General features: G+C 39.1%; 1 protein-coding gene across 1 annotated transcript in view; it reads left to right on the top strand.

Moving 5' to 3' along the window:
* Positions 1–12,198, top strand: part of LOC125247949 (deleted in malignant brain tumors 1 protein-like) — a 50,399-nt gene extending 38,201 nt beyond the window's left edge. The window contains exons 5-12 of the mRNA XM_048159499.1: positions 5,692–5,724; positions 5,909–6,034; positions 7,383–7,502; positions 7,610–7,794; positions 9,206–9,366; positions 9,503–9,748; positions 10,077–10,239; positions 11,763–12,198. Coding sequence (XP_048015456.1) covers positions 5,692–5,724; positions 5,909–6,034; positions 7,383–7,502; positions 7,610–7,794; positions 9,206–9,366; positions 9,503–9,748; positions 10,077–10,239; positions 11,763–11,855 — 1,127 coding nt within the window. The 3' untranslated portion in view covers positions 11,856–12,198. The remainder of the gene's footprint in view (positions 1–5,691; positions 5,725–5,908; positions 6,035–7,382; positions 7,503–7,609; positions 7,795–9,205; positions 9,367–9,502; positions 9,749–10,076; positions 10,240–11,762) is intronic.
* Positions 12,199–14,286: the final 2,088 nt, after the last annotated feature.

Raw genomic sequence — 14,286 nt, forward strand, 5'->3', positions numbered from 1 at the left:
GTTGTTTCTGAAATCCTGGACAGTGCTGGTTGCTGCTGTTATCAGTTCTCTTGGTGCTCGTGCACACGCGCAGTTTTCACAAAGATAATCGAGCGTTTCGTTTTGGTAAAAGCACAAAACAAAATGCACACAACGTGTCCTTGCTCTTGATGTACAATCACTGATGAACACCTTTGGTTTTAATGAGTAAATTAGCCAAAATATTTATTCCTGCCGGTTTAGTCTGCGAAATCAAAATCACTAACATTAGGTTACATTTTTTTTTTTTTTCTAAGAGCAGACCAGAACGAAAATATTACATTTTTACGTTTTGAAATTAACTCTCACTTTAAATTTTCTGATGGTTTTTAAGGACGTGGTTATTGAAAAAACAAAAAACTTAAGTCACTGAAATAAAGCCAAAAAATATATATTAAATCTTTGTTCACAAGACTTCTGGGTATTTGAGGTTGTAGACTAGAGTTTTTGCTTCAAAATGAGGTAAAAATTATGCTGCCTGCTTGTTCATATAAAACAATAGAGAGATTTAAATTTTCTAAAACATCTTTGGTCAAGAAACACAGTATGCGTGGAGGCGTGAATCATCATGAATAATGGGTGATTCTCACCTGAGAAGACAAAAGAATCGCATAAAGAGCTCTAATTAGCTGCATAAATAATGAGCTCTTTCAGTCAGGTAGGCTGTGAAAAAACCCTCTGTTGATCATGTCTCAAATCTCATCATGGTGTAAATCAAACATACAGAAAAAACAGCAATACTGTGAAATATTATTACAATTTAAAATAATGGTATTATATTATATTCTTTAAAATATAATGTATTTCTGTGATGCAAAGTGTCTGAACAATTATGTTACCTCTAACCTCTACCTCACCCAAAAGGCCTGTAGGTGGCACAAAGACTTAAATTTAACCAACTATGATAACTTCGTTAGATGGTATATCAATACAAAACATGGTTTTGGTGAGCGCTTTGTAATATGTATTCACATTAGATTTTAAAGCAACACAATTCGTTTGCGATAAGACAAACCAGATTCAAATTGCCCGGCAAATTCGTAAAGCAAAGAAAAATCATTTCTAGCTGATCAACATTATGAAAACTGGTAAAACCTTTAGGAACTTCAAAAGATAAAACAGCAAAATTCCTAATATTACTTCCAATATTTCCAAATTATGTTCATTTTCATAGAGCGGGCCAATATCGTGACGATTATTTAAAATCAATCGAGAAAAGCAGATATCGTTATCGTGATAAAATACGATTAATCGTGCAGCCCTAATTTAATTTAATTTGACTTGACATTTGATATTCAACAGTATCCTTGACATTTATTCAACAGTGCTTTTGATCTGCCTGCACTGACACTATTCTTTAAAGGAAAAATTATATAGCAATTATCAATGTAAAGCTGCTTTGACACAATCTGCATTGTAAAAAGCGCTATATAAATAAAGGTGACTTGACTTGACTTGACCTCTATGGCATTTCATATAGGCTTTTAACTTAAAAGCATGCACATTTGGAGAAATATTGATGGATTCTCATATGTTTGTCAATTTTCTATACAGAGGAGTAATATTTATTCAGGATTTATTGTCATCACTATGAGTGCTGGATACTGTGTTTTCAATTCATACTTGCAGCCGGAGGGCGCTCTGCCCCTTTTGTCCACAAATGGCTGTTAAAGAAGAATAGGCAATCCAGGAACTAACCAAACTAACAGAGGCCAGTGTAGCGAATTTTAACTCAAAGGGGAAATATTAATAATTATTCATAACTCATTATGATTATTAATTATGATTAATTATGAATATGCAAATCCGTTAATCAGATTAACTGGACATAGCTACATTAAAATTAATATTACAATCAGTTAACCTGTTCGTCCAGTGAACGCTCAGTGTTGATTGTTTATTAATTCTAAGAAATGGTAATTTCCAAGTTATGGAAAAATAATATTTCTTATTGTACTGTACTACTCAGAGCACGTAGTCCGGATCTATCACTTAAGAGGCAATTCATTAGCAGACGGAGTCAGAACCAAACATGTCCTGTGCACAATCTTTATTAACTAACTCACAAACACATAACTAAACTAACAAACACGTAACATAACATACACAAAGGGTCACACACACACATACACAAGTCAGAGTGAGTAATGATAGAGTTGAACCGGAAGAGATGCTGTTACTAGAGCTACATGAAATGTCAAAGGCACTCTGGAAAGGACTCATCAGTTTCTTTTAGCAATAGCAAAGGTAAAGTCTTTAAAATCAATACTAAATCGCTGTTTAGCATTAAAATGTACGATACTTGCAAGATGCCTTTAGGCTGAAGAGCGTCGGATCTGCAGGTTGAGGATAACTCTTGAAGTTATCATCTGAAGTTGTTGCCAGTCTGTTGGGTGATGAGCACATGGCTGGGTGTTGTAGGCCAGACCTCTCTAGGCCCGGCCGCAAGGAGATTTGTTCGGTCGTCTAGAAGCAAGGAAGAAGAGGGGGAGTGGCACTGTTCGCTGGTTTTTAACCTCTGGTCAAAGTCACACCTCTCAGTTGTTGACCGGACCAATGAAGATGTTGTAATTCTGGGTGGCAACACCCCTCCTGTCAGGGCTTTTACAACCCAGAAAGATTAACAAGCTGAGTTCTTGAATCAGAACTATTAAATATTCTTTTAATACTGATGTGTTGCACAGGTATGGATGTACCGCATACACAAGCATTTAAATCTTCCCGCTACGAACGTATAGACACTAAACATGGCATGATTGAAGTTACCGTGCAGGTCATAACATTTAACAATCATCAAACATGTAAATACAATGAGTACAATACAACATCAGTAATAATGGATACCATTTCCTGAGAAGGATTCATTTATAGCACAGTCTGTCTATACATTAATGCCATAGAGTCTGTGTTCTGTGTGGAAAATGCAGGGAAGATGCAGATTTTCTGTGTCTCTACTCTGTTCTCCATGCGGCAACCACATTCCTCAGCGCAATAAACTTGTAACTGAAAACTTCCCGGGGGATGGGGACAGACTCCAGAGTGAGCTTAAAACTATTGGTTAACTAACCAATAATTGTGTCTGATTTGCCTCAGTCATTACACCAGAGATCGCTAACTATGGCTATTCAAAACACTTTTCAAGACAATAAATACACGATTGAGACGATGTATGCATGTATTGACTGAATTTGCATCTGAATAGCGCTGGCTCCGTAGGCGTGATTGCATTAGCGGATAATGAGCTGAATCACAGACTTCTGACATGGCTCTCTTTTCATACAGATTACATAAACACAGAATATTTGTTTTCGATTTGACTTACACAATTTAAAACCTGACATTTCAACGATTTTTTAGACATAAGTCTATTTTTTTTGTGATTAGTATTCACTAAGTTACAGTTAATTTTCTGAGAACTATCAGATTGGACTTTGTTCAGAGGGAGACGAGAGATCAGGCATCATGTTAGTTTTCTTTATTTTACAAAAAGCACAACATTTTGTTGTTACTCTTAGTGTACAGAAATAAAAGAAGATATTCCACAGATTAAAATGGTGTATAACTCTTAATTGTATGTGCAACATTGACAGAGTATTTTGAGTCTCTTTCACACTGGTTAGAAAAAAACGCGGTGATCACGCCGGCGTGACCGCCGACCGGAGGGAGTTAAGGGAGGAAAGAAAAAAAATTCTGCTTCTTCCTTAAAGCCCGGGATACACTGAATGATTTTTGGTTGTCCCAGATGAAAGATTGCCATCATAAAAAATTGTGGCTCTTAATCGGTGGTACAGTGAGAGAGGTTCAAAGACAATCGTTTTCCTGGTCTTGCGACCAAGGATAGCCTACAATAATTTTCTGACAGTGTCAGAAATTCAGCATGATCAACGCATAGTGTGTTTGCTGTTACGACCTACGTCTACTGACCAGCCAATGAAAATGCAACATGAAATCAACGCAACATGGCACTAAAATTAAAACAGCTTACCTCAAGCTATTTTCCCTTCTTCTTTCAGCGCTTCCTTTTCATCAGCACAAATAAATCTACAACTGGGAATGTGTGGCTCAACATGGTCTTTTTGATTACCACTAGCGCATGCTGATGACGTTTTATTCTTCTATAGAAACTTGCATTGTAGCGTGCGAATCAATAGGTGTCATCCTCGTACAGCTTTGTGCAGAAAGAAGCTCTTATAGGGAGAAAAGGACCATGCTTAAAACACCTGAACAAAAAAGGGGAGGGTTCTGCTCTATCTCAACCTGAAGAATCACTACTAAGGGCAGCTAGTGAAGCAGTACCTACACACTCTTGGACCAGCAGTCTTTGAAAGAATTACTGCTGGGAGCAGATGACCCTGCATGCTTTAACTTCAACAAGAACCCAAAAGACTTGCTTTCCAAGGGGAGCTAGCAAAACGCTGACTACAACCACTCAAAACTGCTGTCCGTATGACACGTGCATGATCAGAGAATCCAGCACTCCTGAAGGTTGCCTATGAAAAGGGTTTGAAAGTAAAGGCCACATTTCATCAGGTTCCAGATCAGATCAAGCTTTCTGACAGGGAGGGGAGGACCCTACTTAACAACCGCACAGTGGGGGAAGGTACTACTCTACACTCAAACTAAGAAGATGGCTATCAAGGGGAGCTATCAAAAAGGTTAGCTACAACCACACAAATGCTATCCTCAATTGGTGACTGGGAAGTTCTGGGGCAACAGAGGACCCTCCTTTAAGTCTCTACACTATGGGGGAGGGTTATAAACTGTACTTATACCTCCAGCACTCCCAAAGTTGCCGAACAATAAGAAGAGTTAGTTTAGTAAAGTTCTAGGCAAAAATTACACTTTTTGTTGGGTTCAGAGATCAGACAGAGCTAACCACAAGGAGCCCTACTTTAAGACCCTGAGCAGTAGGGGAGTGTTCTGCTCCACACTCAACCCTGAAGACTCGCTAACAACAGGAGCCAAGTTCTAGCTACAACCACATGAAGAGCAAGATCTGTGGTGCGGCACAGTTGGCCACACCCTCAGGGGACAGACCCAGGCCCTAATCCAAATCCTTCAGCAGGTCGGTCTGGTATGTCTGTCACACAGTCTTAGTGTGTAAGGCACCCCGGCCTGACCCACTGTTGCATATTTTAAGCATGTTTTATGCCGTTTTAAGCAGGAAGTCACACAAAGAGGCATTATAGTATTAATTTATTCATTATGTTTCCAATGGCACAACAAAGTTTTGCAATTATATAATATGTTTTACCTTGATTACAGTGTCAAGCTCACTATCTGCATGCACACAGCACTGTTGAGTAGATTTTTCGGTCGTAGCACCCACGGTTGTGATTTTAGGAAAAGTCAATTAAATTTTAAGAGTACATTTAGCTTCATTTATAACATTGTAACTTTTGGACAGTTAGTGGTGTGGGCTAAATTAATTGTCATGGTCTCAATGACAGACACTGAGTTTGCTTCAGTCTGCAATGGTACAGCCTCACTTCATGCTTGACATCATTGTGGTCAACTTTATTAGCATGTAAACATAAAAAATAAAATAAAAAATCCCTTGTTTACAAACCTGTTAAAATGTCACTTTTACTGTGGGAAAGACCTTGCAAATGAAAATATCCATTCTGAAAATGTAATAGACTTTAATAATTTCCCTTTTTTTTCCTGTAACAGGCAAAGTACAAACTAGTGCTGCACCACAGACAGGTAATTTTACACCTTTGAATTAAATCTAAATCTGCTATTCTCACAACCCTGTAAAGCAGCCTAAGGATTTGTTTGAATTAAACAAACATGAAGAACTGCAATCACTTTGACATATCAACATCTTCATCAAAACATAAAAATGTTCTGATTTTTTTTTGTGTGTGTTCATTTCTTTTTTCATCAGCAACAGCCATATTGAACACATCTGCCTCACTGCCAGGAGTCAAAGGTACTGATTCTGAGGAGGATGAAACTGGATCTATGATAAAGGGGAACGAGATGCTGCATCCCCACATCTTCAGACAAAAAAGTTGGTGATGTTTACTACAGTTGCTCTTTTATGCTTGTGTTCACACCGGTAGTAACATCATACTGTTGTAGGCCAATGAGACTGTTGCATCAAGACATATTTAAACCATAGTGTCTAATTTAGGTGTAGTGTCTCCTTCTCCTTCTCAGGGAACCAGGGTTACGATCGGGGACCCCCCTGCTCTGCACATTATGCATGTCTCCCTTATTTAACACACCTGATTCAGATCATCAGCTCATTAGGTCAAAGCTCCAAGAACTGAAGTGTGTCTGATAAAGGAGACATACAAAATGTGCAGAGCAGGGGGGTCCCCAGGAACAGGATTAAGAACCACTAAATTAAGCTAAATGTACTCTCATAATATATGATGCATCCAATATCTCATGCATCCTGAGTAGAATGTCTGCCACATCAGCTGTCAAAGCACTACAACAATGGGCATATTATGATGACATAATGGACTTAATTGTCAGAGTCAAAATACTTTCCCAACTCGGTATGCACCGGGTCACTGTCAGTGACAATAACCCAAGTTTCACACCCTATACAAGGAAAGTCCCAGCCTTTTAACCAACTGCACAACAAAGTTTTCCAATTACATACTATTTATGCTTCAGTAACTGGGTCAAGCTCACTGATTGTATGTGCATAGTACTGTTGAGTAGATTTTAGGAAAAGTCGATCAATGCACATGAGCACATTTAGCATCATGTATAACTCAACGTGATCCTAAATGTACCTGTCTGCATTACTTAAAAGAGAGATTACAAACTGAATGAGTGAGATAAAATATGCATTCATCATTAATTTTATATAATTAAAAATAAGAAATTAAATAAATGAATAAAAATAACCCAGTGTGATAATCAATTAGAGGGATAAAACTTCTTATGTTTGACCCTGGTAATGTAATTCAGTTAGTTTCTGTAAGCATATAAATGCTCCAGCTGCTTGAAATGAGGAGGCAGAAGCCATGTTGGAATCCATGTGCTGAAGTCTATTAGGAACAGTCCAAAAATTAGTGTGAAGCCTGGCAAAGTGTCAAAACCACAATAACAGTCCAAAAGGCAAACAGGTAAAGGGGTAATCCAAAGGCAGGTGTCGAAAAGGCGAGCAAGATGGTCAAACACAAGGTAAACAGAGAGTAGATACAAAACGCTCGGCAAGAAAGTAGAACTGGCAATACTTTGCAAGGCCTGTTTGGCAGCCATTTTAAGCATTGCATGACCAAACAGGAAGTGACTGTAGAGTAAGCAGAGGGAGCGGCACACAGTCAGAATTCAGGCGAGGGCTCCCTCTGCTGGTGTGGCATTACACTGCTCCATTCATTCCTTGGTTCTCCTCTTAGATGTGAGTGACCCCTGTTCTGAGCTCAACTGCACTGAGGATGAATTGTGTGGAGATAAAAATGGCGTTTACGGCTGTTTCTGTAACGAGGGCCATCGAAGACCTGACCCAGACTTTTTTGGTTGGACTCATTCTACAACAACAATTCAAATCTAATTTTTAAGTAATTAATCACACTTTTTATTAACTAATGTGTTGTTCTTACTCTCTCTTTTTTTTTCTTGACAGATTTATCTGAGGTTTGTGAAAGCAGCTCTGGTTCCATGTCCCTGTCTCGCTGTCTGCTCTTTGAGGCTGGTTTTCCTGCTGACAACTTACACCTCAATGACCCCAGCTGCAAAGGAACAGTCCGGAATGGCAGAGTGGAGTTCTATTTTGACAACAATGACCACACCTGTGGTACAAATCTTGTGGTAGGAGTTAGGCCTACATGCTACTTGAACACACTCAGCTCTCACATCTTAATTTGCAGTGTTGGGAGTAACGCATTACAAAAGTAATTATATTACAGTAATATATTACTTTTTGCTGTAACACAGTAATATAATGCATTACTAATAAAATCTGGGTAATATTATACTCGTTAGAATCTCAGTAACGCATGTTATAACAACGCATTTTCACCTGAAATGTGGTGTTAGATTTATTGTTTACCAACACCGCAAGACATTCCAGCACCAGACGAAAAAAAACATGGGTAAAATGTCCTGCTGCTGGAATTCTATGGTTGAGATGACTGCAGAGACGGATTCTGCATTTGTGAGATGGACATATAGCTACTCCCAATATTTTCAGAGAAAATTACATAGTCAATTGCAGTATTGCAATCTCTGTGTGTCACTGAGGGAATTTTCTAGAAATAACACTTGAAAAAACATCTGAACCGGTGCCACACTAACACTAAGATAACCGAAAGAGCTTTTTGGACAGAGAAGAGAAACCATGCGGCGGACGAGAGCGCGGGCAAGACAAAGCAACAGACGCAGAAATATCAGTGAGCCGCGAGCGCACACACACTGTTTGTTTGCGCATCAATAATAACAGACTCGCACATGCCTAATGTACAACTCCTGTATGTCACTGTAATCGTCTTTACCTTCATTACAATCGTCATCCATCAAAACTTTATTAGCGAGACTGGTTTTCTTTATCCAACTGAGAGATGTAGCTTGCGTATATTGTACTATGTTACTGATGTGGTTTTTGGTGTTTTGAGTCGCTGTTCATTTTGTATTTTGAGAATACGCAGAGAGGCGGTGTTTGTTAATATTTAATTTAACGTATTAATAATACTATTAATGAATTAAAATTAATGTAAATATATTAATCTAATTTATCTAAAAAATGTAGCCCCCCTGAAGCATCACTGGCCTACACAGTCATTATGCTATACCACATCGACCTCCAATGAATGCATAATGAGCAGCAATAAACTACATTTTAGCATTTCATGCCGTCATACTTGTGTGGTTATTTTGGTGAAGGTAACTCAAAAGTAACGCAAAAGTAATGTAACACATTACAATTCAGAGACAGTAATATTGTAATGTAACTAATTACTTTCAAATGACAGTAACTAGTAATATATAATGTATTACATTTTGGAAGTAACTTGCCCAACTCTTTTAATTAATCACTGACTAAATAACGTTGAATTAAAACTAAGGAAATAGTGGAACCAAGCTTTTTTTGTAATCAAACAATTTTTTTTTTTTTTTTTTTTCTTTCAGCTGACTGATGAGTTTAGCATTTGATACAAGCTACTCTTAAAAAATAAAAATAAAAAATCTTAAAAATTCTTGAATTAAAGTATCTGGTCCACAGGACAATGGCACCCACTTCATCTATGAGAACTTTATTTTTGGAGCTCAAGACTTGACCAAAGGTCCCATCAGCAGGAAGAGAATTCTGAAGCTGAGTTTCAGCTGTATATACCCCCAAACCCAAACACTTTCTTCAAATATGGAAATCAATCCACCGGAGAGGTAGGAAAAGACAGGTTTTATATATGGTAATGTTCTGTAAACCAAGAGCTTGTATGCTACTGAATATCTGTAAAATAGTTCTAGAGTCATTAAATTGATACACTATGTTTCAATGTATCTACTGTTATTTCAACAGCATTGTCTACAAGAAGCTTCCAGCTGGTCAAGGGAGATATCAGGTCAGGATGGTTCTGTATCAGGATGCTGAGTTCTCCCAGCCCTTCAATAGAAGTATGAACATGGAGGTGAACCAGCAGATGTTTGTGGAAGTTCGTGTTGAGGGGGTTGACAGCCGTCAGTTTGCCACATTGATTGACAAATTTTGGGCGACACCTGTGAATGATCCTCATCACTCTATCCGCTGGGACCTCATCAGCAGAAAGTAAGACTTTTTTTGTGTTTTAATCAGTGCTAAGCCTTAAAAGCCAGAAGAAAAAAAAACTTGTGATGATTTACAAGACATTATCATCACATTTGGGGTGCAGATTTTCTGAAAGTACCACTTTCATACCACTATAAATTTGATGCCAATTAGTGATTCTGAATTTTACTCTGCACACTTGTGTCGTACACTTGAAAAATGTAACACAAATATATTTTTCTGTGATTTTGTATTCCTTTATACAGCATTTCAGATACCTTTATTTTCCACACAGTATTATTAAAGATTAAGAAAGTGACTTTTTAAATGTCATTACTGATATTCTCAGGTGTCCTAGTCCAAATGACGACACAGTTGAGCTGCTGCAGAATGGAGTCTCCACATCCAGCCGTTTCTCCTTCAGGATGTTTGTCTTCACTGCAAACTCCACTAAGGTTTACCTGCACTGTGCTGTTCACCTTTGCCTTCTGTCAGGAAATCACTGCTCAACTGTGAGTTTACTATCCCTCTCAAAACTAGTTAAATGTTTCTGATCATTTCAACATGGTTAGAGTAGGTTTGTTGTTGTTGTTGTTGTTGTTGTTGTAGTTAAGAACCGACATGCATACATGGTCCTTCTAGATTTATCTTTTATAGTCTTCCTTAGTAGAAATTTGTCTAGAGAGCAGGTCAACACACAACAGTCCACCATCAGTCATTGCACAATTCTGAAATTACACTGCACTGTACCTACACCCAAAGATCACATTAACAGGATAGTTTCCGTCATTGAAAATGTTTTAGTATAGTTTTTTTTTTTGTTTGTTTTTTGTTTTTTGTTTTTTGCTGTGACAGACAAATCTGAAGGCCACCAGTCATTTTGACAGATTACACTGGTAACGTGTAACTGTAATTCCCACCCTGTCCAGTAGTGTGCACTTACAAAATTCACATCTAATGACAAATCCGCAATATTCTCCCTTGATGTGTTTGTTTATTGTTCAATTGACTGTGGAATTAGAGAGAATTTATACCTATTCAACTTAAAGTTAAAGTACCCTATATATCCTGCACGAGGGCATCAGCTCATACTTCATATGAAGAACATGGCTTGGATCATTTTTAGGCTCTGTATCTTTACAGACCTCTCAAAAATCCCCTGAAGAGAAGATAAGAGCAGAATGTTATCCACATTTTGAAATAGTAACCTAAGTTTAAACCTTGTGCTGCATTGAAAACCCTACAACAACTTTGGTGTTCTCAGTCAAAAATGACTAGCCTAAAAAGTACCTTATAAATCTCTTGTTATGCCATATTATCACCAAATATTGGATATACTACTATATACTGAATAATAGTGCAGCAGTTCAGACAGATAATATTGAGCAAGTCTATGAAACATTTAACTCTCTGGGGTCTGATGGGGGTTGCAGGACCCAATGATCGTCTTTTTATTTATTTATTTATTTGTAGAACTTTAACACACACACTTAACACATAACAACTTAACTCTTTCCCCACCTTTGACAATATTTTCCATTATTCATTACACAACGCTTACATGCAATTGACGTAATTTTCCGGCTATCTGTGTTTTCACTGTTATATGGTAGAGAGCACTATTACGCATCTTCTGCAAAGAAGAAAGAAAAAACATTGATCACATACATGCAAAGTAACGCAATCATCTAGCATTAATCAGCAAATTAATCAAAGCTTTTGAATGTTATTGAATTAAATCTTGAGCCCATGAAAATGTGTAAGACTGTGCAATGATCTGCGAGATCTATATTTTGATTGTTGTTCTGATCCAGATGTAGTCTTTGATGAACATGATTTTCTCAGCTTTTTGTTCAAAATTTAGCTTTTTTTAATGAAACTTTATACATTGAAATACTGATTTAAAAAAGAATGCGTGAAGCTAGAATAAAATTATTGGTTGAAAGACGTTCCAAGGCATTGATGAATTTTAAACAACTTGCATATATATAGTTCCTTGGTTTTCTCTTACATATCTCGTTTCAATCTCTTTCAGCACTGTGACTCTAAACATCACAGGAGAGAGCGCAGGTCTGTGAAATTCCATGACAGTGCTTCCATCTCCATCGGTCCCCTGATGTTTTCTTAAAGGAACCAATGATTTTTTAAGTCTCATCTAATTCAGTTGTGTGATGTATTGTTTATGCATATTTTAAAAATCTATTACTTATCTACATGGCTCCAAGTCTGTGTAGTTCTCTTATTATATCACTTGTTTCTCTGCTGAGAGTCCTGACTTTCTTCTGGATTAAAAATGGTCACTACACATTTAGCCACATTATTGCTAGCTTTCTGTGAAAATTTCTTTATTTCATATCTCTTATGTGATTTTGTCTAACTTCTTGTACTAACTTGTTTAATAATAGTTGTTGTTGATTGAGGAATAGGACAACCAAATCAAACCAGTTACTCTAATGGGATAGTTACCAAATAAAAGCATTCAAACAATGAATCAACTGTTTGATTTTGGTGATTTGTCTGGAATATGTTTAAATTTATGTTTGTATGATTTATTTACAAGAAAAAAAAAAAATGTATTTGGCTGTATCACACTTACTGTGGACAAAGCATGTTGATCAACCAGAAAACTCACACAAACAAATGCATACATATATATTACTAGGCGGCATTTGTGTCCAGCAGTCATGCTTACTCTAGGAACAGAGACATACTGCAGTGTAACCTAATTATCTTACAATATAATCATGTCTTGTTATAAATACAAGAACAAGATGGACTTCCTGTGCAATACCGAGTCCATAATGAACGAATAATTGAGAGTACGGGTGTAACGAGATGGCAGACTCGGTGAGATCCATATGCAGCTTTATTGCAATATCGTGGTCGTACAGGCAAGGGTCAGATACCAGCAACAGCAGTGTAGTAGGCAAGGCAGAATCAGTAACAGTACCAGGCAGTGGATCAGGACAGGCAGCAGACAAGACAGGGGTAATCAGAAGACAGGCAGATATATCACAAGGCAGGCGGCAACTGGGTAACAAGGCAGTCCAAGGTCATACACAGAATATCAGCAAACAGGGAATAAACGCTCAGAAATGTCAGCTAGGAAGAACAAGACTTTGCGAAGCATGATGGGGAATGAGAGTCATTTATAGTCTGGGGGAGATATGGATCAGGTGTGTGAGTAATCAGCCAAGGTACGTGGTATGGGAAATGTAGTCCATGGAATGATCAGTACTCAGGTGAGGGTGCCCTCAGGTGGCGATCGGGGGGAGCCACAGAGACCGTTTCTGTAACAGAGCCCCCTCCCTGCGAGCGGCTCCTGAAGCGAGGAGGCGGGCGACGCAGGGGTCTTCCACGAGGACGGGGGGCTGGATGCTCCGGATGGGTCCTATGAAATTCTGTGATGAGACTTGGGTCCAGAATGTCATCCTGACCCAGGACCATTCCTCCGGGCCAAACCCCTCCCAGTCAACCAAGTATTGTAATACTTGGCCCCAGCGTCTGGAATCCAGAAGTTCGTGAACTTGATAGGCCTCCTCGCCTTCCACGATGATAGGAGGGGGTCTCTGATCACCGGTCCCCTCTAGGTTCTCCCCTACTCTCGGACCACCTGCGGGCTTGAGCAGAGAAACATGGAAAGTGGGTGAGATACGATATTCTGAAGGTAAGGCTAGACGGTAAGAAACTGGTGTGATTTGTCGTGTGATTTTGAATGGACCCACGTACCTGGGACTGAGTTTTTTGCAGGGTAAGCGGAGGCGGAGATCCCTGGTAGAAAGCCATACCCACTGGCCAGGGCGGTAATCCGGAGGTGGTCGGCGGTTGCGGTCGGCCTGTTCCTTTGAGCGCCTTACCGCTCTCTGCTGGTGCACATGGGCTTCATTCCACACCTCCTCGCTCCGTCGTAACCACTGATCCACGGCGGGTAAGTCCGTGGGTTCCCCAGACCAAGGGAAGAGAGGAGGCTGGTACCTGAGTATACACTTGAATGGTGAGATGCCAGTCGCTGGTTTGTGCAGGGAGTTCTGTGCATATTCGGCCCAGAAAAGATATCAGCTCCAGTCAGCCTGATTCTGATGACAGTATGATCATAAGTAACAAATGAGTTCTTGGTTAAGCCTCTCTGCTTGCCCGTTGGACTGTGGATGGTAGCCAGAGGTAAGACTGATATTCACATTGAGTCTCTGAAAGAAGGTTGACCAAAGTCGAGATGTAAATTGAGGTCCTCGCTCAGAGACGAAAACCCTGGGCAAGCCATAGAAGCGGAAGACATAATTGCACAGATGTTCAGCAGTTTCCAGAGCAGTGGGTAGTTTGGGTAGCGGTATGAAGCGGCAGGCCTTGGAGAAGCGATCTACGACGGTGAGTATGGTGATATGTCCTTGGGAGGTAGGTAAGTCCGTGATGAAATCTACAGCGATGTGGGACCAGGGACATTGCAGAATGGGCAGAGGCTGTAGGAGACCTGCAGGTGAGTGTCGGGATAATTTTGTGGTTTGGCAGGTGGTGCAGTTCTGAATGTATGCAATGATGTCTGATTGAAGAGATGGCCACCA

Source organism: Megalobrama amblycephala, linkage group LG15 (genome assembly GCF_018812025.1).
Source record: "Megalobrama amblycephala isolate DHTTF-2021 linkage group LG15, ASM1881202v1, whole genome shotgun sequence".
NCBI lineage: Eukaryota > Metazoa > Chordata > Actinopteri > Cypriniformes > Xenocyprididae > Megalobrama > Megalobrama amblycephala.